Source organism: Pelodiscus sinensis, chromosome 8 (genome assembly GCF_052426305.1).
Source record: "Pelodiscus sinensis isolate ZL-2025 chromosome 8, ASM5242630v1, whole genome shotgun sequence".
NCBI lineage: Eukaryota > Metazoa > Chordata > Testudines > Trionychidae > Pelodiscus > Pelodiscus sinensis.
This window is the reverse complement of record NC_143059.1, coordinates 43,815,193-43,840,820: the sequence shown is the minus strand read 5'-3', so window position 1 is coordinate 43,840,820 and position 25,628 is coordinate 43,815,193. Positions and strand designations below refer to the sequence as shown.

Below are 25,628 nucleotides of genomic sequence, written 5' to 3'. Positions count from 1 at the left end.
AGGTTGGTTTTGTAAGAGAGTCTGTGGATTTGAGAGCTCTTTCTTGATCTTTTTCTGTATGCTGTACAGGATGCGGATCAGATGATTTTGTAGTTTCTTTAAGAGCATGTGGCAGTTTCTCACTGTAGTCTGTGTAGTATGTAAATTGTAATGGATTTTCACCTTCCGTCCTTTTGGTATGATGTCCATCTATTTGCACTTGGAAAGGAAGATAAGTCTCTCTGCATTTGGGCAAGTTTTTTTGTGAAGCTGATGAATGTCCACTTCAAATACGTGTTTAATGGGGCTGAAGGTGATGACTCAGAATAATGAACCTTAATTATCATATTCTCTCCCTCCCATCACAAAAGTTTCCTTCAACATTAATGGGAGCTGTTCTTACACATCAACGGGATAACATGCTGTTAAAGCAAAACCAATGTATTTACATATAAGAAGTCCATTATGTCAAATTTGAGTTTAAAATTATTTTTATTTTTTACTTTTTGTTTTTATTTCTTTGTTTTGTTTACAGCTGTTGGATGGCTTGGGAACCCAGCCTTGGTGCATTTTATGGGCCAGTTGCATTCATTGTGCTGGTCACCTGTGTTTATTTTCTCTGCACATACGTGCAATTGAAGCGTCATCCAGAACGCAAGTATGAATTAAAAGAAAGGACAGAAGATCAGCAAAGGTTAGCAAGTACTGAAATGGGCCATAGTCATATTACAGATTCTGGATCAGTTTCCCAGACAACATGCTCCATGATTTCTTCTTCGTTGTTAGAAAACGAGCACTCGTTTAAGGCTCAGCTTCGAGCTGCAGCGTTCACTTTGTTCTTGTTTACTGCCACTTGGACCTTTGGAGCACTTGCTGTATCTCAAGGACATTTCTTAGATATGATCTTTAGCTGCCTCTATGGAGCATTTTGTGTGACCCTGGGGCTTTTCATCCTTATCCATCACTGTGCAAAGCGAGATGATGTATGGCATTGCTGGTGGTCGTGTTGCCCATCTAGAAGAAGCACATATTCTGTACAAGTTAATGTCCGCCCAAAGGTTAATGTCAATGGGGACACGCAGGTGCATGCACCTTGTCTTCAAGAGTCACCATGTCCTAACAAAGCAGCTGGTTTTAATCATCCATCTGCTAGTCACTGCAAGCTTACTAATCTACAAGCTGTTCAAAACCATGTTAACTGCCTTTCACCAGTTACACCTTGTTGTGCAAAAATGCACTGTGATCAACTTTTGGATGATGAAGCTCATATACACGTGCATAATGAGGGAACTTTCAGGCCCAACATGCACATTCACAGATGTCTGAAAAGCAGAACTAAACCACGTTACTTCAGTCGACATAGATCTGCAGGAGAAAGAGAATATGCCTACCATATTCCTTCAAGCATTGATGGCAGCATCCACAGTTCACATACAGACAGTCCACACAGTACTCATGATAGTCAGTCAGGTCACAGACGAGCTTGCTGTGCGAAAAGCGATGCCTATCCTACTATCAACCAGCCTGAAAGTAGCGATGCAAGTACTGTAATATACAGTTGTGCTAAAATCCCAGAAAGTGACACTGTGCACCACACAGCTCATTTTGAGATGCATCCCCGGACACAATCATTACCATTTAATACAACTAATCACAATGGACTTCTCAAGGGAAATGTACATGAAGCCATGATATACAGTTCAGATAGTACAGGAAATATCAAAACTGGTCCTTGGAAGAATGAAACTACTGTGTAGTTCATGGGCCATTATATTGTCTTTTTCAACTTAGATCATCTTCAGTTTTATTTTTATTTTAAACTGAATAAGATTATATGTTTGTGTGGCACATCAACAAATTGTACAGGTTTTCCGCCTTTATTTCTGTTTTCTGAATAAGAGACTAAAAGAGAGAAATAGCGGCAGAGTTTTAAAAGCGAAGTTATTTTTAAAAGAATGTTAGAAAATTGTTCTGGGAGAGCATTTGAAATGGAAGCCTAGAGTACTGAATAGAGGAGGCAATATCCTTTTGTTACAAAGAACTGTATTTCTTTAGAAATACATCACTTTTAATTACTTTATTTTTTTTTAATTCTGTGGTAACTTCAGACTCTTTTATATACATATCAGCATCTTTTACTTATTTATTTTTGTAGCAAAATATTATTACTGTGTCATAGATTTTAATCAGAAGTTATAATAGTGAAAATGAGGAGCAGGATTTTATAAAATTATTAATACAGCTTTTTAGACCTACAAAGTGATACTGCCTCTAAAGATCTTCTGTAGCATATGGCCTGTAAAATCATGTAATGTACAGTCTCTGTTATGTCTCTTTTCTTGTTGGAGAGAAGTACTAGGTAATGTCTGTTACATATATGGTGCTGTATTGGTTGTATTTTGCATGACATATGTCAGGATATACCATTTGCTGTTTTCTAGTGTTACATGTGTAAAAACAAGTATTGTAAAAGGCGGTGGAAACCCTGTTGGTATTAATCTAGAGCATTATGAATCTACAAAAAAAATCACTACTGCACTAGTTTAAGTGGCACAATCCTTTGTATAAGGTTATATGATAGCTTTGATAAGGGTCCACTCTAATGTCTTTACAGAGCATGCACTACTCATTGTATGTGACACTGTGCAGTGTAATAGCAATTGTCTCAACAAATTTTACACTTCTTTGTAAAGTATGCCTTTTGAACAAATCTGTAAGCTGTTTCACAATAACCTTTCAACATCTGTTTAGGTAGAACAATTTTATCATTAACTCTTTGAGGACTACTGTCATTTTCTTAAAAATAGCTTATTCTCGTTCAGACAGACTGTATATACTATATCGTCTATTTAATCATATGAGCAACGTAGTCCAGAGTTGTTAGGAAAGAGAATGTTTAATCATTTTCAAGAAACATAACTTTCTAGATACTAATTTATTAATTTCACATCTTATGTGAAAGCCACTTTCCCTCCCAGCAAATTTCAGACTATCTTTATCCTTAAATGCAAATTTGACCTTCAAAAGCAGTTACTTGTGTTCATTGATTCTGCTTGACCGTAGGGCATTTTAGGGTCACTAACATTCTCTGTTAACAAGGCTTTTGGCAATAGGTTTTTTATATTTCCATGAATGTCTGGACACAAAACATCAACTCATAGGGCAGATCCGAATTATAATTATCCATATGTCAAATGAAACTACTTTTTAAAACAAAAAGGCTGCAAAATAAGAATGAGTTATATAATGTGAATAGAAACATAGCGCTGGAAGAAAAATGTCTGCAATGAAAGGAGAAAGTGGTTCCATAAATAAAAAGACAAAGCACAATGCTGTATGGCCATATGAACAAGAAGTCTGTCATATCCTAACACAGGCTTGGGTAACTGAGACATTGCTATAGAGAACAGAACAAATAATAAAAGCCCCTTGATGGGGCATCAATTTAAAATGTATATTTTGCAGAAATCCTTACATGCTTCAATTCATCATTTATTTACTAGCTGCAGTTTATTAGCCATACTCTTTTTTTAAATTATGTAGGAATATATTTCCTAACAGAGTACATTTAAATGACAATTATAATTGTTGTAATGTTATAAATGTGCATAATTCAGATGAATGTGTTCTGCAGTGTTGCAGGTGGGAATTAGTACTCAAAGGGTTAATGCTCAGTATCTGAGTGCAAGAAATCTTGTTTTTCTGTATTTTTGTAAATTTGAAATATATATTGTAAACTACAGCAGTGTAATGTACCCATTTCATATTATGTATGTCTTTAAAAGGTGAGCAGGAAGAATGCACTAGGTGGTTGTGAGTTTTAAATCAGTATACAACCTTTTCAGGACAGCTTCTTTAAATGATTGGATGGGTTTAAAAAAGTATGCTTTATTATGTATATGCTGTATGTGCTTGAACTGTCTAAATACAGTATTTTTCATTGTTTGCATAATTCATTATTTTATGTTTAATAATTATTTTCATTTTAATATTATTTTATTCTCATTTCACATAGACAGTGAGCCCTAAGCAAGCATAGACATAATGCTAAATACCACTTCTCTGTGTCTCAGCAGTGCATTTCTGTTCTGTAATCCTAGAAGGTCTGCAGACATTATGCAAAATATTCCACATATATGACCAGGTGAAATATTCACTTTGCTAGAACACTCAGTGAGGTTCTTTATTTAGCTTGTGTTTCTGTCACCTGTGTTGTTTTGTCTAAGAGGCTTGTGTATGATCTCCGTAATGGCTTACAAAGAAGTAAAATAGGTGCTGCTTTCCACAGACTTATGTGATAAATCTCTCTGGAAAATTACGTTAAATATGAAAACACCTTTCTTGTGTTAAAACATGAATTCAGTAAATATTTCGGGGCTAATTTGGAAAAGATGTGTTATGCAATAATCTGCATATTATTTTTTCAGAAATATATAACTACAGAGTAGGAGAACATGATATTAAATAAATTAAAATTGTTTTATAACATCAGATTCGACCAAAATTCTTTCTGTGCTTTTGAATTTTTTTCCAATCAAATGGGATCATTTTTTTTGTTTTTGTTTTTGTTTTTTGGAGGGGGGGGTCACTTAGAGTCAGTGAATCATAATAACTTTTCCTGATATCTTATGACATAAAGACAAAGCCTGTGAAATATGTATAATATAGCAGATATATTGTACTAACAAATTCCTTTATCAACATGCACATGTAATCCACCTGAGTACTAATATTAGTTTTAGTTGTGCATGAATAACACAAAGTGCCTGAACAGATTTTATAGATTACTTCCTGGTCTGGGACTAAGCATGAAAAATTTCAGCCCTAAAGGTCATTGTCTGAGACTGATACAAGCAACTGACAATAAGGGGTTAAAATTAAAGTTCTGTTTTATTCATCGCTGTTTGAGATAGAATAATGACCTAGATCGACCATGATTCAGTGGGGCAATTAATGTTTTCTATGTAACTCCCATGACGATATAATCCAAGAGGCATAAACTTTTTAAAAATTCTCTGCCTGACAGATCATTTCAAGGTTGGCAATTCACATTTATACTGAACTCTAAATAAAGGTAATTAACAGGGGTCAAATGTATTAATCCAGTTTCTTATGACAGATGTATTCTTAACTCTGTGTACATACACAGCCTCCAGCTTTAATTAGTTCAATTTTGGGCATCTGAAAGTGGCTTTCTTTTAAGATTTGGATCAAGGCACACATGCAGCTTTGCATGAAGAATTCCTGCTCAATCTCATGTGAAAAAAGTCAATATGGAACTAAATTAGGAATGTTTGAAAATTATGTATGTGGGCTATTCCCATATGTTCACACAGTCATTTTCACCATTATGTCTAAGCAACTTTTGCTTTAAGACTCAGGAACAGATCCTGGTCCAGGAGCATCCAGAGCCCAGATGGAGATAAACAGTCTGGAAAAGCAATGTGGCCAGAGAAGCCTAAGTATATTATGAGGGAAACATCCCCTGAGGTTCATCCATACAGTTGCTCAATGACTGGCACCTTTTGGTCCAGACCCTTGGAAGGAATCCATAATGCTGTACTCCCTGAGCACTTGGGGATACTGTTGTGGAGGCCTTGTTAGTGCTCGATGCTGCTTTGTATCCACAGTAAAGACTGTTCCTTCTTTCAGAGAATCAGTTGGGGAGCCTAGATAAGTCTAAGCAGACTTTTAAAATCAAGTTCAAGAATGAGATGTCAACAGAAGCTATTGGTGTGCATTGTAGACAAGAATCACCTACTTTTGGAGAGCCAGCTGCACTCTTATCAAGGTATACATCTGAGTGTGTAAAACACAGAGATAAATTTTGGTCCCCTCTTCTCTTCCCTCCTTCTCTTCTCTGCAGAGATTACTGCAGCTCCTGGGGAAAGTGACTAACTTCGCTCCTACCTACCCACACACTAGGATTGGTCTAGTCCAAGAATTGTCCTCAGGATTGGTCTAATCCAAGCAGACAGCATAAATTAAATAAAAGTGCTAAAGCAGCTCATTCTGCTGTCCAATGGAAAAGGTCAGGATTTGCCCTTCAAGCTTTGGCAGTTTCCAATCCCTGCCCTTACTCCTTCTCAGTCTCATTCTCCTTTTCCAGCAAGTGACAGTAACACCCCTCCATTCCTAGACACAAAGGCCACCCTCCTGCCAAATTTCAACTCTTTGATGCAAAGCTTGGGTGAACCAGAGCTGTTCAATAAAAAGATCACCAGAATTTTCTCTGGCTTTATGGTGTTAATGGCTGAACGAGTTTTGGGTGACATTTTATAAATAAATTCAGGCTGAGGCAGACAGACATCCTGGAAAAATTCAGCAAGCTTAGTTAGTGTGCAGCAAAATTACAAGCAATTTAAAGCAGTGCATTATAACAGGAAGTGTAAGGCAACCTTCATAAATAGTGCATTCATCTAGGAATGAGAACAGTTCGCAAATCTGAGATTATCCTCTTTTCTTTTCCTCCCAGAGTAGGCCACAAAGGTTAGTTCTTCAATTTTCTAACTGTATCCTTCAGGTATTGCTTAGTCTTAGTAGTCTCAGAGGAGTAGTAGTGTTAGTCTGTAACTTTAAAAACAACAAGTAGTCCTATGGCACCTTAGGGTTCGTCTATACTGTGGCACTATTTCGGGATACTTGCTGTACCCAAAAATAGCTATTCTGCATCTTTGAAACAAGCACGTTATTTTGAAATATAATGGGCTCACTATACCAATATACCTGTAAACCTCGTTCCATTAAGATTAAGGGACGTTTCAGAATAGCAGTTTATTTCAAAATTTGGCGCTGTGTAGAGAGCGCCAGATTATGAAATAAGCTATTTCAAAATTAACTCAAAATAAGTTATGCAATTTGTGTAGGTCAAATTGTGTAGCTTATTTCGAGCTAAGGATGCAGTGTAGATTTACCTTTAGAGTGTGTCTAGACTACATTCCTTTTTCAAAAGAGGAATGCAAATGAGGGAAATTGAAAATGCAAATGAAGCACTGATTACAAATCTCACACTTCATTTGCATAATCTCTTCTGATCACTTTTTTGGAAGAGATTTTTTTGGGGGGAAAAAGCAGTCTAGACAGGGTTCTTTCGGGAAAAAAAAACCATTTTTGAAAGAACTCTTATTCTTGAAAAAATGAGGTTTGCAGAGTTCTTTTGAAAAAGAAAAGGATTTTTTTCCGAAAGAACCCCATCTAGACTGCTTTTTTTTTTTTTTTTTAGTATCTCTTCTGAAAAAGCGATTGGACGAGATTATGCAAATGAAAATGCAAGATTTGTAAATCATCACTTCATTTGCATTTTCTATTTCCCTTATTTGCATTCCTCTTTCAAAAGAGGAATGTAGTCTAAACACACCCTCAGGGTATGTCTACACTACCCCCCTAGTTCGAACTAGGGGGGATAATGTAGTCATACGGAGTTGCAAATGAAGCCCGGGATTTGAATTTCCCGGGCTTCATTTGCATAAAGCCAGCCGGCGCCATTTTTAAATGCCGGCTAGTTCGGACTCCGTGCCGCGCGGCTACATGCTGTATGCCTCATGGAAAGAGGTGTACAGCTAGTTCAGATTAGGAAGCCTAATCCAAACTAGCTAGTCCGTGCTGCGTGTAGCCACGGGGCACGGAGTCCGAACTAGCCGGCATTTAAAAAACTGGCCGGCTTTATGCAAATGAAGCCCGGGAAATTCAAATCCCGGGCTTCATTTGCAACTCTGTATGACTACATTACCCCCCCCCCCCCCCAGTTCGAACTAGGGGGTTAGTATAGACATACCTTCAGAGACTAACAAATACATATATGTATAGAGTCATGAGCTTTCGTGGGCAAAACCTACTTCTTTAGATGAACTTGAGTGTATCCCATGGTCAGAGACTGGAAGGGAGAGAAACAGAGACTTGGACAGTGAGCTGGAGTAGGAGACTGAGACTGGGTAGGCAAGGAGACAGAGATATGAAGCCTGAGGAGGGGAGACAGGGATTTTGTCCCTCTATTTATTTCTGTTCTCTCTCTCTCAAGTTCCCCAATGTGCCACTCTGGTTAGAAGACTGCACCCAAGGTTCTTTGTTGCTGATGAGGATACTAAAAAAATTTCTTCAGCAAAGGAATTAGGCTTCATCACCAACTCAGGCACAGTGTTTACTTCAGCACTGACTTCACAGTGCTGGCCTTTGTACTGACAGGATTACATCACAGTGCAGAGCTAAGCTTCTTTTTCCTTTCATTCAGGAAACTACATTTTAGGGCCTCAGACTATAAGGGGTCTCTAAATACAAAAAAATTACTAGCTTTTTGTTGCATCTGCACCGATGTCCCAGTATATATGCAAATATAAAACTTTATTATTTCTATTTTCATTGTCCTTTCTGTTAGAATAATACACATTTTTGGTAATACAGGCAGTCCCCGGGTTACATGGATCCGACTTACATCGGATTCCTACTTACAAACGGGGTGAGGCAACCCCGCACTAGCTGCTTCCCCCCAGCAGACTAGGGAGACGCGAAGCTAGCGCCTCCCCCCCTCAGCAGACCAGGGAGACGTGGAGCGGCTTTTCTCAACAGACACCTCAGCTTGAGAATAAAGGACTGAGGGAAGTGAGGTGTGGGAGAATAAAACTGAGCTCTGGAGAAATGTTTGGCTAGAGTTTCCCCTACAATATGTACCAGTTCCGACTTACATACAAATTCAATTTAAGAACAAACCTACAGTCCCTATCTTGTACGTAACCCGGGGACTGCCTGTACTATGGAGCCTCTTAAACTTGACACCGTTTAGGGCCTCAGCATGTTTCTGCTAACAAAATTTTGAAGTTTTAAACTGCACCCACTATTCTATTTGCTAGATAAGTTGTGATATTGCAAGAAACCCAATGGGGATGCTCCCATGCCTTATCTGTAATTATCTGGAGATAAGTAACAACAGCTTTAAATTGTTTTCATGTTTTTTAATTTGCAAGAGCAAATTAAGCAGTAAACCAGAGCAGTGCAAAGTTGCCAGGAAAACCTGGCTGTTTAATTGGGGTGTACCACTGACTTGCATTGTCAGAGTACTAAAAAGCAGCAGAAGTGTACTAGTGAAACTAGCACATAGTTTGCAATTACTCTACTGGTTCAAGGAACTGTGGTGCTATGATTACTTTCCAAGAACTGATGCCCATCAATGTGCAGTCATGTAGATTTTAAAGACAAGTGACAATTGAGTCAAGTAATCTACCAATGACAATGCTGAAACATATAACCAATCTTGCTCTGATGAGAGGCATTACAACGAATAGAATTGTGGCATGCAACATGCGTCTAGATGAAGGCTGATGATTGGTTGAGTTAGCTCTGATGTTATAATGGTACCACTTTAGAGTTAACAGAACCTGTCTGTAGTTTATAATCATAATAATCTGATACATCAATCATAAATCATTTATCTTTACTACAATGTCATTTCCTGTACAGAAGATTCAACATTTGAAATCTGTGTAATTTTGTTATTAAGACCATTCATGGCACCGAAAAGTGTGACGAAGGCCTGTAATGCCTCTTTCTGCACTGCCCAAGTATCTATAGGATGTAGAAACAGGAGAGGGGGACAGTTCTAAAGTTTCTGTGCTCTGGGCTCATTTTGTGGTACTACTCAGGGCTCCTGACTCCTCCTCCTGAGGTGCTCAAGTATAAAGCCACTTGGCAGTGTCCCAACTGTCAGATAAGGGGGCTACCACATCCAGGCAGCAGGTTCCACCCTGAAGCTCACAAATAATTCAAACTCACACCAGCAAACATAGCTATAAACTGTTTGTACAGATTTGATTATAGAGGAATATGCAATAAATAAAAGTATTAGATGATTAAAATGACTAGAAATATGAAGGATGATTTTTAATTACTAATAGCTATGCTGGCAAGTACACTAGGTCCCATGGCCCCACACTGCCCAATGTTTCTAAATAAAAATATCTCCCCCCTCAGTTCTGTCTGTGTCACACATCTCAGGTACCCAAGTGGTATACTTGGAGACTATGTCTAAACTACACTGATCTATTGGAAAAAGGTATTCAAATTGTGCTCCGCAATTTGCCTACCTTTTTCCAATAGTTTTTAGATACAAGAGGCTTTTCCATCTACGATGGGCCAAATTTCAGAACAGCCTCCTCTTCAGAAGATCCCTTCTTCCTCATGGAAGGAAGAAGACAAGACTTCCAAAAGAGCACGTCTGCTCTTCTGCAAAAAAAGGCCGAAGAGCAGACGTGTTCCCCAGACACGGCAGAGTTTTTCCAGGATACCTCTAGTATCCTGGAAAAAAACCTTAGTGAAGACATAGCCGGAGACATGTTTCAGGCATAGAAGGAGATACTGTTAAAAGCACGCTTGATTTATGCTGCAGAGTGGCAGTGTAGTTCTTGGTGATCCAGAGAAATGAAAACTCTTGTGCCTTCATGGTGCAAGATTAAACTCTAACTACTGATCTAGCTAGAATACAGAGGTCTCTCACAGGTTCCTCCTATGGCTGAGCAGTCAGGAGATGGGTGCAAGAACACAGGTCCTCCCTGGTGATCACTGGAGAGGGGCTAATCATCCACTCCCACCTGGAATGGTGCCGACATTGGAACCTGAAAATTCATTTGTAAGCATGATCTGTCTCTCATACCTTTTTGCTCAAAAGGCAGACTCACAAAAAGAGGGATTTCGGGTGTTAGTCCTAAATATTTTCTATGCATTTTATCTCCCTTTAATTCTCCCCTCCCTGCCTTAGGTCACCCCCATTAAATCTGTCCAGAGCACTTCATCCTGGAGTAGAGAATAAGCCCTAATGGCTATGTAAAGTACAGCTGTTATTTCAGTGCACTTCATTTCTTTTGAGTAGGGAAAAAGCAGCTCCTTGAGATGCACATTGGGAAGGTGAAAAGTCGGAGGTGTTTTTAGATGGAGATAGTGAGCACCGGAGCCAAGATTAGATCTGTTTGTATTTTTTTCCCCTTTCCTATGGACCCAGATTTTCTATTTTTGCAGGGCCCATTCATTCCAAAAACCATCCAGAATCATCTGAAATGCACTGCAGATGACAAAACACAGAACTCCTGGCTCTGTAGCACTATGTTGTGAAGCTGCCTAAAGAGATGAAATGTCAATAATGAATTATGCTGCCTGCTGGATTCTGCTAGTTAATTTACTTTTCATGTCATTTCCCCTCTCCAGCCATATCTACATTTCAAATTTTGGCTGCCACAAGTTACATTGGCTGCTGCAATTAATATATCTCTTGTGTGCATGAGTACTTGCCTCTTTGCATCAGTGCTGTGTGTGCTCATCAGAAGCGCTTGTGTGCGATGCATCGTGGATAAGCACTTCACTGTGCAAATCTTCTTTGCACAGCACAACGTCTTTTGTGGGAGAGGGGGAGGAATGGGCTTGGAGGAGTTGCACGGTTAGGCAGAAACTAGTCACTCTTGTGTTACTAGGAGAAAGGGGCCTAGTCCTAGCAACTTTCTCCATCTCCTAATACTGGGGTGAGCAGTAAAAAAATGGCAGTGCACCAGAGTTAGTCCCTAGCAGGCCACTGCTGCTATATTTACCTACATCTCTGTAGGTATCAGGCAATGGCGGCTCTCTTGGGCCGCAGATCGCTACTTGCAGTGGCAGGAAATGGTACAAACCGGGATGTTGTTTCCCAGCACTCCCATTGGCTGCGAACAGCAATCTATAGCCAATGAAAGCTGTAATTGCTCAATACCTGTGGAAGCGTAGGTAAATATAGAGGTGGAGGCCTATCCGGGACTAACCCTGTGGACCAGATCCAGCTCGTGGACTGGAATTTTCCCACCTCTTCCCTAATATCACCATATCCCATCATGCTAGCACCTTTTTTAAAAATCCCATAAAGCCACACAGCCCTCCTCACTGTCTGACATCTGACAGAAGCATGGAATCTGCACTGTGTAATGGGTACGGGCAGTGAGTTACGTGGACTCATGGTGCCCATGCTCCTGAAATATTTGAGGCCCAGGGTCCCTGCTCCACCAGTGTTCGGGACCAATTAGTGGGAGGGGTGAAGCTGAAAGGGCAATTAAGCCATTAGCTAAGAGCTCACAAGTAGGTACAGAAAGGAATAGCGTAGGTGGGCAGGACGAAATTAATAAATTCATCTCCTCTAGAAAGGTCTTAGCTATCGTGTGAAGGTAGTGGGATGCAATTGTAAAAAACCAAAAAACAAACAAACAAAAAACCTGCACAGGGTGTTGAACCAGTGAAAGTGTGTCTGCATAATTTTTGGGCAGAGACAGAGGCAGGACCAACACAACCTGGTTTCAATAGTGTTCATGGAGCAGCTGCAGATAGTGGAGCACTGCTTCTGGAACAAAGTTCTTTCTCCCGCATCAGTCTTGCCCATGCTCAGCAGCCAGGGCTAATTGGACTATGGTGGAGTTTCAACCAGGTCCTGGCTTGTGACATAGTGGGACCCCCTACACTTATCTCCTGGCCTGCTCCTCTTCCTCTCTGTTCACACCTGGGCTCTGTATCTTGCACTCTTCAGAGGTATTCATAGCAGTCTGTGGGGTAGTGGCAGCAAGCTCTCCAGCAAGTATGACACACAGCTGTTTGTAAGAGGTCTGCAGCTTGGTACCAGAGTGACTGTTGGGATTCTCTGGCCTTGTGGTAGTCCTACTGTAGTTCATTTACTTTCATGTGGCACTTCTGCTGAATGCTCTCATGCCTTTTCTCTGGCAGGTTGGGTTGCCAGCTTTGGTTGGATGGATTCCTGAAGATTTTAATCACATGACATTAATCTTTAATTCCTGGAAACTCCAATTCAAGCCTGGAGGGCTGGAAACCCTACCTGTATCCGCTGGGCAACTAATGTGTAGCTGTCCACATTTCTACAGTTGGCCTATCGTGCCTGGCTTCCTCTGACCCGAGATCCAATATTGCCTCTCTACTGTAGGCCCTCATGGTTGACTGGGCAGTTGCACACAACAGTGGAAAGGCTGTGAGGCATGCTCGCCACGCTGAGCAATAAGGAAAAGGCATAGTTGTTACCTCTGGGAAAACTTTGAACCTCTTACTTTAATTTCCAAGTTTATTTCTCTATAAAACACTTTTCTAATGATAGATAGCATCTGCAAACTACTCTCCTTGTTCTAAAACTAGTCAATTTCTGAGAAGAGTTGATTTAACATGTTTATTATCTGCATTCAATAGATATGTCTCCATGAAAAGCCATCCTGCTTTTTTGAAATAACTATAGCTTTCGGCCCCAAAATGCAGAAATTGAAGATGCAAATGTCAATGTGGTTTTTAGAGACCCTTTCAGATGCAGAAAATCAATTGACATAATGTAATTTATCTAGAGGCCTTTTTTTTGTTGTTGTTGTTGTATGCAGGGTTGTTGTGGCTGTATTGGTCCTAAAATATTAGAGAGACAAGATAGGTGAGATAATATCTTTTACTGGACCCACTTCTTTAGCCCAATAGTGGCAGCAGTCGGAAGCCCCAGACCTTTTTGAATCACCAGGCCCATGGGCAGTTGCCACCCTTGTGTGTTTAGGGTTGTTACAGGATCAGTAAAGATAGGTGTGATCTAGGAAGTTTCTTGTGTGCACCTGTCTCAAGGATTCTATTACTGAAGGTGATCGCTTGCCTGGGAAATTGATCTTAATATGGGAGTGTTCTAGAGACAGTTTAATGGATAGGTGGTGAGTTTTCTGCTTGACAATGTCATCTGTCCAGATAATGAAAATGCCATTATGTATTTCTGTTATATTATTGGTTGCATGATGCATTTGTGCAGAAATTCTTCCTCCGGGTGACCTATGGAGACATTGGCCATACTGGTACCCATGGCTTTCCTATGGTTTGACCAAACCAGTGGTTGTGAAATGTTAAATTGTAATGGGTGAGGATGAAATGGATGAGTTTCATGTATTTAGGGAGGATGGCTGTGTATGGCCCATTTTCTTGTAGATCTTTGAGGCAGACAGAAATGTCATTAGGGATGTGGCCACTATGAGTGTCATTTCCCAAGACCTCTCATAATGACAGCAACACTGCCTGCCTCAAATATCAATAAGACAATAGAGAACATGCAGCTATCCACTCCATCATCAATAAACACCTCATTCACATAAGTGGAATAGACATGGGTACTCGGATGGTTTCCTAAGATGCCAACTTCTTGGTCTTGTAAAAGATATTACTCACAGATCTTTTATTTATAATTCTAAACAGTACCATTTTCACACCTGGAATTATGGGTACTCTTGACAAGATCTATTTTCTCCCACAAATTGCCTTTCATTAGGGGAAAAGTGACACATTTCTTTGACACTCAAGTTGCAACCATCTGTGCCCCTGTTTCATGACATTTTTAATGTTCTATTTCAGCTGTTACAGTTGGCTTCAAAATAGATTCAAATCTGGCAAAAAGAGTACAAATATTTAACTAAGAGCAGAACATATTTGTATGTCAATAGCACGCTGTTGGCTCTTTAGGTCTTTGTCAGCTGAGTATAATGACATGATCTTTTGCACATGCTAATTTTCATAAAATATGTAACAGTAATTAAGTAGAAAAAAACAAATGGTAAAATTTGAGGGTTTGTGAATAATTTTAATGTTTTCTTGTTTTTTGCAAAGACTACACATCGCGACTGTATAAGGTGGATGCCATATTAATGAATGCAATTTAATGATGGATTTTATGGCATTTGCAAAACATTTGATTTCTGTTCATCTTAATCTGTTCTCCCAATGTTGAGTTAACTGTTCCATTTTAGTCATTTTGTACAGAAATATCTGATATGCAATACCAACAGCAAAACCCTACAGGCAAGAGTGAGGAATTGGTTTTCAGATGACCTATTTCAGAGAGAGACAATAAGATTACTAAATGAGGTGCAGCTGATATCAGTGCCCAAAGCCACTCCTAAGCTTCTTTGCAGTCTATGTGATGGAAGGTCACCTTGCTTTGTTGTTTCTTTTTTGTTGGGGGGGGAGGAGATTATAAATGTTGGAAAAAACAGAGGCAAAACTCAACTATGTAATAGCCCTCATAGAAGTGTTTGTCAATGAGACATTTTGATGTTAGCCCTTTATTAAAGAAGCATTTAGAACATATTTTCCATTCAGTGCTAATGAATATTGGACACTTTGTCTAGATATTTGATTTTTCTAAACTAAAGCTAAATATGATGCTCAATAATACACTGAAAACATCCACATTGATGCAGAACTTAAACACTACAGAAATTAAAGTGGTCAAAGTATTTTTAAGTACAGAAGCCACAGAAGTATAATTCAGTTGGCATTGTTATTTTCTTTCTGTATGGCTAAGTTGTTGGAAGCCCTCTATTGTTGATGTAGCTTGTCTACACTGGCTGCATGATGCTGGCATAACTGTGTTGGTCAGGGATATTTTTTTCACACCCTTGACTGATGTAGCTCAGCCAATAGAACTTTTTAGTGGAAGCTAGGCTTTACTATATAGTACTGGGTGAGCAGTTTTAGCAAGAAAAACAACTTCCATGCTCAGCTCTTCTGTACTATCACAGTATTATTATCCAAGAAAAGATAGCAAGTGCAATCAGCATTATCCCAATTACCAGGCAATGTTTAAGCCAGGGGTGGGGAACCTTTTTGACCCACAAAAAATCAGTCAGGTGCCACACACAAGGGGGAAGCAAAAAAAAAAACAAAAAACCCCAAACAAAAAAAAACCTCTACACCCTCACTGACTGGCCCCTGACTGAGCAGAAAGATACTCCCCATATCCCCCTTGTACACCAGAGCCTGGGGCGGCGGGGGGGCAGCCTATGAGATTTTGTGTGCTCCAGCCCTACAGTGGAGCAGCAAGGATGCTGGAGCACCAGCATGGGCTCCCCAATGCTGAGAGGGGCCATGAGCCTTGGGGGCCAGATCCATGTAAGCCAGGGGCCACATCCAGCCCGTGGGCCTGAGGTTCCCTACCCCTGGTCTAAGCATTCTACACAATAAGAAATTATTTATTAAAGTGAATCTTTTCAGACCTACTTAAACAACACTCAGTATTTAAGAGATTATACTCTACCTCATTGTTTGAAATTACAGAAACTGTCATATGAATGCTAGGAGCTCGTTTGGTCCATTGGGTACAAATGTGAGTTCATTGTAATTGAGAATTGTTGAAGTAAATATAAAAGGGACTCATTTCTTAGAAGATTTCTTCATCACTGACATCAATTTCTGTTTCAAGGGATTGTTGAGAATTGATTGGTATTCATTGCTGTCAGCTGAAAGGTGCATTTAATGGGATTTTCCAGGGCTGGGAGATTGGGAGAAGAATGGTTTGCCTTACTTCTATAGAACGAGAGACATTAGAAATCTCATAATATAATTCCTAATATTTCAGTAATTGTACCACAGTTCCCTCCCCCAGTCATTCCTCCTCTGCTCCCTCCCCTGCAGCCACAGTCCTGAGGTAGGTACAGTTGGAATGCAGTTTCCTATTACACAGTGAGCACCAGTTAGTGGTTGAAGCACAGCAAAATCTGTTAAGTAATTTCTGAAACAAGAATTAGACTCCATTAGACTTGTTTTGTTGATACAAGTGTGAGAAACCATTTTTGGGTCGGGGGCCACTAACCCACAGAAAAATCAGTTGAGGGTCATACACAAGTGAGATGCAAAAAAAAAAATAATAATAATTCCTCACAGTGAGAAGGAGAAAAAAAAAGAGACATTCATCCCACTCTCCTCGCACTCCAGCCCCAGGGGGAGAGGAGTGCCGTGCTGAGGCTGAGGGCTTTCCCCAGGAGTTGGATTAACTTTTTCAAGGGGCTTGGGCTAGTGAATTTTGTGAAGCTCCCCTAGGCTTTGGAGTGGGGCCAAAAATGAAAGCTTCAGAGGGAAGGGGCTGCTGAGGGCAAGAGGTGGGTCTGAGCAGGAGGTAGAGTGCAGGAGTAGGGGGTTTCAAGACTCAGCAACTCACCATGTGATTGGAGCACCAGGGCTGGCTCACCCTGGTGCAGGTTGGGAGAAGCTCCGAGCCTCACAGGCCAGATCAGGGTAAGCTGAAGGCCGTTGGTTCCCCATCCCTTTGTTAGTGTCTTGAGGAATGCAGAGAGGATTATCTAAATCCAATTCTAAAGAAAATATTGGTGCAGCCTTTTTCTGTAAAAGCAAATAATGGTAGGCCCAGGTACCTGCCAAATATAAAATAAAGGACCAAGACCCATTCAATTCAATGGGAGCTGAGGATGCAGGAAGTTTTCAAGCCTTTGCAGTATGAGTACCTATATTTTGATAGAATACATCTAATGGAGCCCCAGGTCAAGTCTCTGAGAAGTTGCTGTCTAGGCAAAAGGGAAGCTGTCATGTGGGCTGGAGTGGGTCATGACCAAGCATGCCTGCCTCAGGGTAGATCATCAAAAAGCAGGGCAGACACCACAAACTGGTATGTTCTATTATTAGATTCCACCAATCAGTAACAGATGTGAACTCTTTCATCACCGTGACAGTCTGATCATGGAGTCACAGGCAGTTCCCTTGGGCACTCTAATCTATTCTGCTACCCGGCAAGCTGGATTTAGTGATAAATGGTCACTTACACCAAAAATCACAAATATTCTTGTTGCTTCTGATCCTAAGAGACCAATCACCTCAGATTAACATGTACCTTAGATCTCACTCTAAAGCTGATGAGTGTAGCCAATCCTGTAATAAACTAACTGAAGATTTATTACCTGGGAAAAAATAAAGAGGTATTTACAAGTTATAGATAGCAAGCATATATGCACAGTTGAGCTCCCATATTTGATTCAAAAGTTGACAGAGATGTAGTGATCTGCCTGCATTGAATGTCTTTTTAGGGCTTAACCTAAATTGACTTTGAGTATCTCAGCTTTTTGTTTCTTAATTTTAGCTCTTATAAGAATCCAACAGAAAAGAGATGAATAATCTTTTATAGCTATTTTTATTTCCTGCTTCCAGCATTCAGACAAGTTATTTGTACAGTTTTGCCTTTGACTTCAAACAAGTCCTTCTGCATGTTTTCCCCATGTATAGCTGGGACAATTAAAAAAGCTGTGCTATGACGGCACACTTAATGTTGACAGTCCTCCCAGGCAGTGTTCCCTGTAAGCTGGGCACTTGGGTGGCCACCCAGGAGAAATTTAAATGCCACCCTGTTCATTAGCAGCATGCCCTATGTCTACCCTACAGCATTATTTCAAAATATCTTATTTTGAAATAACACATCTACACACAAAATTCATTTCAAAATAGCAAAATGCTATTTCAAAATAGTGCATTCACACTGATTGGACACTGAGTCACATTTAAGGCTGGCCAAAACCAGTTCTGGCAGGGCATCAGGTCAGGAGTTACCTTGTGTGGCTGCTGCCTGAGTCGCATGCTTAAAGCAACCCCACCCTCCCGGACAGCCGGTTCTCAGGTTTCCCTGTTTGCTTGCCTACCTTGCTGAGGGACAGCAAAGCATTTGTTCTCTGCGTGCTCTGCTTGCCCTCACTCAGGACACCACAGCACTCTCCAACATGGAACCGGAGCTGCCCTGTGCACTCTGCTGCTCTTGGACATGTTTCTGCAAGTCTGGCAGCACTTTCTGCGGGCTGCCTCACAGGAGCTGCAGCAACCCAACTGCCAGGCCTTCTTTTAGACCCTCCTAGGGTATGTGGAGGAGCAGCTGCAGCAGCTGGACGCCGGCTTGCCCCGCCTCATCTGGCGTCTGGACACCAGCACCGAATGGTGGGAACCACATAGTTCTGGAACACCGGGGAGACCAACAATGGATCCAGAACTTCAGGATGAAGAGGGACACCTTCCTGGAGCTCTGCGAGTGGCTTGCTCCTGCCCTGAGGTGACAAGACACGCATATGAGGCCTGCCATTCCCCTCCAGAAGCGTGTGGCCATTGCCCTCTGGAAGCTCTCCACGCCAGATAGCGCTACCGATCCATGGGGAACCAGTTTGGTGTGGAGAGATCCACCATCGGAGCTCTGCTCGTGCAGGTATGGCAAGCTTGGGTGACTGTCCCACAAGGGGGGTGGAAGGAGGGAATGGGCTGCCCTTGGGGTGGTGTAAGTCCCCTCCCCAGGAGGGTTCGTTCTGTACCAGCTGCACAAAGGCCTGACTGCAATGGCCAGGATTGCTGGGGGCTGCTCCTGGTACATGGGGGAGCAGGGGATTAGTGAAGAGAGGGGGGAAATCTCAGGCACCCTGCTGCTCCTGTTATTATTGGGCTTTGTGTGTACTTCTGCAGGTGGTCAGGGCGATCAACACCATCATGGTCCACCAAATCATCCACCTGGCAGATGTCAATGCCATCATCGAGGGGTTTGGCACCCTGGTAGGAGGAATTCCTTGCAGGAGGAGTAACGGTAGTTCGAATTAGGAGCTTTAATTTGAACTACCTAATCCGTGCTGCGTGTAGCCGCGGGCAGGTAGTTCGAACTACGGGGCATTTAAAAATGGCGGTGCCCGGGAACATGCAAATGAAGTCCGTGATATTTAAATCCCGGGCTTCATTTGCAAGTTCGAATGCCTACATTTGCAAGTTTGAACTAGGGTGGCAGTGTAGACATACCCTCAGAGCAGAATATTCCACACGTGGTAGCAGCGTGCTGTATGCTGCACAATATGTGTAAGCGGAAGGGGAGGCCTTTCTGCCATGCTGGGTGGCTGAGGCTGAGCACTTGGCTAGCCTGTATGTGTTGCCCCACACAGCTGCCCTCCGGGAGGCCCATCGTGGGGCTGTCTGCATCTGGGAGGCCCTGAGGGAGAGCTTCTACCTGGAGGAACAGTAACAGTGCTCCCTGGTCCACCCCACTGGAGGCTTGTGTCTCACTCCTCCCTCACATCCTTCCACTTACCCTTCTCTTCTCCCTGTTCCTCTTGGAAAATAAAGACAGGTTTTTTTTTAACAAACTGACCTCTGTTTATTGAACCAAACTGGGTGGGAAATGAAACTCCGGTGAGACTGGGAAAAGAAGGCGGGAGAGGGGAGGAGAGAGGGTGGGAGACGGGAGGGGAAAACTTGGGAGGAGGGAGCTAGAAGTGGGGAAAAAAGGGGAAGGGGAAGGAGAAGTTCAGGGTCAAAGCGTCTTTCGTGGCTACACCACGGGTGCGGGGGCTTCAGCGTCACAGGGGGTGTGTGGAAGGTGTGGAGGAAGAAGCAGGAGGGGGAGAGAGAGTGGGAGGAGGAGCGATCGCTGGGGAGGCAGCAGAGGCTGGAGCAGCAGGAGGCAGCATGCTCTGCACCAGGGTCTGGAGACTGGCACAGATGGCATGGCCCTGGGCAAGCTGCTCCTGCCACCTCTCCCGCTGGAGCTGCAGGTCTTCTTCAACCCAGTGGTCGAGGGTGTGGTGCAGGGCTTACAGTGCCCCCAGGCACTGCCACTGGGATTCGTCCCTTGGACGGGTGGGCGTGCGGAACCGTCAGATGCGGGAAGATGTCCTGTGTGGTGTGGTGTGCCCTCCACTCACAGCTGGTTCAGCTGTGGAGAACAAGGACAAATGCTCAGTCCTCCCTGAGCTCACAGTGCCTGAAGCACAGCCCTACTCTGCAAGGCAAGGACAACTGTTCTTGCCTTGAACACAGGCCATGTTTGGGATGTACAGAGGGCTCTGCTATCCCCTGGAATGAAGCTGCCACGGGACTGCGCCCATGCCACTGTGCTGTATTTTGCTATGTTGAGGGGGGGTGTCCCCGCCTCCTTATAGAGGGGGCTTGTGGAGGGAGGTCATCCTGCCGTGTCCCATCCCGGGGTCAGGAGCATGTCATGTCTCTCCACACTCCCTTGTGGCTAACAGGCCAAGGCCCCTGTGTGGCAGCCAGCTGGGCCACGTGCCCAAGAGTGGCATGGCACATGCTTGCATGTGCACAGGTTGCTGTGTGATCTATGGCCAGCAAATCCTAGGCGCACAGTCCCTGGTCCTCCACCCCACCTCCTTGCATAAGGGGACAGTGCTGGAACTAACATGATGTCCTGTTCCCGGTCTCAGACAGGTCCGCAGGGACTGCTTGGGGGTCCTGGCTCAGTTGGGTGGTGACCCTGGCCTCCTCTGGCTTCTGGCCCTCCTCCTCCATGCCATCATCAGGGCCCACAGTAAGGCCGAAATCGGCCGTCTCTGCCTGGCATAGACCTGCCGCAGCTCTTTGATCTTCATCCGCACCTGTACCTGTGTGTGGAGTGTCCTCTGTCGGCCATACTGACAGCCACATGGCCATAGATGGCCACATTCCTGCGTCTCATGCGGAGATTGTGGAGGTTGGTGGCATCCCCCCAAACCTCAATAAGGTCCATGACCTCCTCACAAGAGCAGGAAGGCACCCGTCTCTTCCGGCCCCTGGCAGGTTCTTAGGAGCTGGAGGACTGCTAGAGGGCTGGCTGATTTTGTGCCACTGGGTCAGGGTCAACAGCACAGTAGCTCAGGGCTGGCAGACCTGGTGCTAGGCACAAAGGCTCTGGGCAGACTACACACCTTTAAGAGCTCTGGGGGAGGGGGAGAAGGGAAGGAGAAGAGTTTTCCTGTTTGTGGCCAGAGTGGCCACCAGAGCACCCTGGGAAGGACTAGAGGCCCCCTATTTCAAAATAGCCCCTATTCCCTGTCTACACAACGCCTATTCTGAAATAGCGATTTCAGAATAGGTGCTATTCCTCATTAGAATGAGGTTTACCAATTTCAAAATAAGCCTTCCGCTATTTCGAAATAATTTCAAAATAGCGGTTTGGCAGTGTAGATGCTAGCACAGTTATTTCTACATAACTTTGATGTGTAGACATACCCTCACTTTCACCAGGCTGGGATATGGGGGTTGAAGTGGAGACTCTGGTATTGGACCAAGGAGTGTGGGAGGGGCTCCAGGCTTAGCCAGAAGGGTCCAGGATGGGTTTCATGTGCAAGGTCTGGGAAGCAGTTTGTGTGCAGGTGGACTCACATATGGGGTAGAAGGTTGGGCGTAGGAGAAGGTTCAGGAAGCAGGCTCAGGCTTGCACAGTTTAACTGAGATGACTTCCAGGTGTAGAGCAGTAGAGTTAAGGCAGGTTTACTCCTGCCCTGGTCTTGCACCACTCCTGAATGCAGCTGGCATGTACAGCAATGGCTCCATGGCACCATGTGCTGCCCCTCATCTATAGGCACTGAGCGCACAGCTTCTATTGACCACAACTCCCCATTATTAATCAATGGGTGCTGCAGGAGTGGTATCTACAAGCAAGGACAGCATGTGGACACTCCCTGCTCTGCCTTTCTCAGGGGCTGCAGGGATGTGCCAGCCACTTCTGGGAGCAGCAATTTCCACAGGAATAATTACTCCAGCCACGCCAGGTTAGGCATGAACTCACTACTCAAAGAATTTAATTTAAGTGTAAGAGAGAAATGAAAATTATGAAATGCACATTCATCAAACACCGAAATTAACACACTTTGCAAGCAGCAACAGAAGTAACAACAACCACCCATGTATGTGTTGGGTTGGGAGATGAGAGTGAAGGACAGTGTGTGTTTGTGAGAATGACAGACATATACACATAGGGTATGTCTACGCTACAAAGTTAATTCGAACTAACAGCCGTAGAAACCACTAGTTCAAATTTAATTAATGGGGGGAGGGATAGCTCAGTGGTTTGAGCATTGGTCTGCTAAACCCAGGGTTGTGAGTTCAATCCTTGTGGAGGCCATTTATGGATTTGGGGCAACAATTTGTTAGGGATGGTACTTGGTCCTGCTGTGAAAGCAGGGGACTGGACTCTATGACCTATCAAGGTCCTTTCCAGTTCTAGGAGATAGGCAATCTCCATTAATTTAAAAAAAAATTAAATTGGAACTAGCGGAGCGCTTAATTCAAACTAGATAAAACTAGATAAACCTCATTCTACAAGGACTAACGCCTAGTTTGAATTAAGGGCTGTGTAGCCACTTACTTCAAACTAGTTGGAGGCTAGCCCCTCCCAGCTTGCCCTGGTGGCCACTCTGGGCCAAACCAGGGAAACTCTTCTGCTCCCCTCCCGGCCCCAGAGCCCTTAAAGGGCCATGGTCTGGCTACGGTGTTTGTGCCAGTTGCAAGCCTGCCAGCACCCAGCCAGCAGACCCTGCACCTGGCACAAGATGAGCCTGCCACCCAGCCCTCTGCCTCTTCCCAGGACCAGCCTGGCGGCTCCCAGGAGCCTGCCCGGGGCTGCAAGAGGTGGGCGCCCGCCTGGTCTAGTGTGGAGATCGTGGACCTCATTGAGTTTTGGGGGGAGGCCTCCAACATCCATGACCTCCGCACTAGGCACAGGAATGCAGCCGTCTAGGGCAGCCGTCTAGGGCAGGATAGCTGCCAGCCTGGCCACCAAAAGCCACATGCGAACCCAGCAGCAGGTTTGCATGAAAATCAAGTTGGTCCAGTGAGACCCCCAACCCTGAGCTTAGAAAATAAGAACATAAGAATGGCCATACTGGGTCAGACCAATCTAGCCCAGTAGCCTGTCTGAAGACAGCGGCCAGCACCAGGTACCCCGGAGGGGATGGACCGAAGACAATGACCAAGCAATTTGTCTCATGCCATCATCTCTAGCCTTCCACAAAGAGAGGCCAGGGACACCGTAACTACCACTAGTAGCACTCCATGGACCCCAACCTCCATGAATTTATCTAACTTCTCTTTAAACTCTGTTATAGTTCTAGCCTTCACAGCCTTCTGTGGCAAGGAGTTTCACAGGTTGACTATGTGCTGTGTGAAGAAGAACTTTCGCTTGTTAGTTTTAAACCTGCTGTCCATTCATTTCATTTGGTGTCCTCTAGTCCTTCTATTATGGGAACTAATGAAGAACTTTTCTTTATTTACCCTCTCCATACCACTCATGCTTTTATAGACCTCTATCATATCCCCCCTCAGTCTCCTCTTTTCTAAGCTGAAAAGTCCCAGTCTCTTTAGCCTCTCTTCATATGGGACCTGTTCCAAATCCCTAATCATTGTAGTTGCCCTTTTCTGAACCCTTTCCAAGGCCAAAATATCTTTTTTGAGGTGAGGAGACCACATCTGTACACAGTACTGAAGATATGACGTACCATAGTTTTATACTTCCCCTCCTCCTTCTTCCACTGGCTTCCCCCTTCCAGCTCCCTCCTCCCATGTTTCCCCCTGCTCTCTTCCACCCTCTCTCTTTCTCTCTCCCACCTCCTTTTCCCCAGTCACCACAGAGGTTAAGCCCTCTCCCTCCCCCCCCAATGTTGTTAAATAAAGAGAGTTTCTATTTTTGAACACGTGTCCTTTTATTTTTACATCAGGAGGGGGGCTAGGGAAGGGTAACTGGAAGGAGGTAAGGGAGGACTGGGGTGGCTCTGCAGGCTCCTTGGGATGGAAGCTCTCCTGCAGGGACTCCTGGATCCTGACAGCCCCCCCGATTGACTCCCCCGGATGGCAGCCTGCGGCAAGGGCAGCCGGGCTGATGGCTGAGTGCTGTGATGTGCCGAGTGTGGGCACTTAGGGCACGCCAAGACAGGACTGCTTTGCTGTCCCTCATCGAGATATACAAGCAAGCGGGGAACCCTGAGAACTGTCTGTCCGGGGTGGGGGTCGGGTCCCTTTAAGCACAGCCCTCGGCTAGCCTGAGACAGCAGCTCCATGCTCTAAGTCCTAACCTGATGCCCTGTCAGCACTGGTTCCGGCCAGCCTTAACTTCGGATCAGGGTCCACTCAGTGTGGACATGCTAGTTCTAATTAGGAAAACGCTAATTCGAATTAGTTTTTAGGTCTAGATGCACTAATTCGAATTAGCTTAGTTTGAATTAACTAATTTGAATTAAGTTAGTTTGAATTAGTGCTGTAGTGTAGACATACCCCTACTGTGAGAGTGTGACAGAGAGTTGCATTGCCAAGCTCCCTCCATCCCTTTCTCTCTGTGTGGAGATAGGGTACAGGAGTGGGGGTAAGAGATGATACCCTGATATCAGCACCCTCCTCTTTTCCCTTCTGCACCCTGCACAGCAAGCAGTAGGCTCCCAGGGGGGCAGCTTTATGGCAGAGGGCAGGAGCAGCATGACAGTGGGGGAGGGGCAACTGAAGTGCCAGCACTTGATAGTTTCTGGCCCAACCAGTCATGAACGCCAGTCAGAAACTCTAGAATATATCAGTAGATCCTGATCTACTGTTTGGTGACCACTGCTGTAATGAGTGCTGTCACTGAGACATTGCAGTGAAGGAATCCCACTGAAGTCCCAGCAGCTGTGGCTGAGGAAGGATTGCAGGACCAGAGGAGACTGTACACAGAATGAAACATTTCTCAACTTGAAAATACTTTATTTTACCAAAACCAGAAGAATACTTTTAAATATTCCTGCGGTGTGAGGAAGAATTCTGTGATTGATATGAGATGCTATATATGGAAGGCCTACAAATCTCATTTTTTTTTACGGAAGGTCTGACACCGCAAGTAAAGCTCCCATGGACTTCTCTGTCTGCAAAATGGTCTCAGGGTTGACTTCAATAGGAGACTTGCCTGCATGGGGATTCTAGGAGCTGGCATCTTAGAATGTTTAGGTTCCATATAAGAACGGTTATACTGGTTCAGACCAAAGATCCATTTTGCCGAATATCCTGGAGGGTCCCCAGTTGCCCACTCCCACTTCTGACAGAGTCTAGTTCTTTTTTTAACCCTGTTAAAGTCTTACCTTCACATCATCCTC

General features: G+C 43.6%; 1 protein-coding gene across 5 annotated transcripts in view; it reads left to right on the top strand.

Annotated features, from left to right (window-relative positions):
• The window catches only part of ADGRA1 (adhesion G protein-coupled receptor A1), a 486,698-nt gene extending 479,735 nt beyond the window's left edge, over window positions 1–6,963 (top strand). For 2 of the 5 annotated variants that reach the window (XM_075935211.2, XM_075935210.2), the window contains one exon: window positions 515–6,954. In XM_075935211.2, coding sequence (XP_075791326.1) covers window positions 515–1,736 — 1,222 coding nt within the window. In that variant the 3' untranslated portion in view covers window positions 1,737–6,954. Of the gene's footprint in view, window positions 1–514 lie in introns of all 5 variants that reach the window. The other 3 variants (XM_075935215.2, XM_075935212.2, XM_075935213.2) reach the window with 3 other exon arrangements.
• The last annotated feature ends 18,665 nt before the right edge of the window (window positions 6,964–25,628 follow it).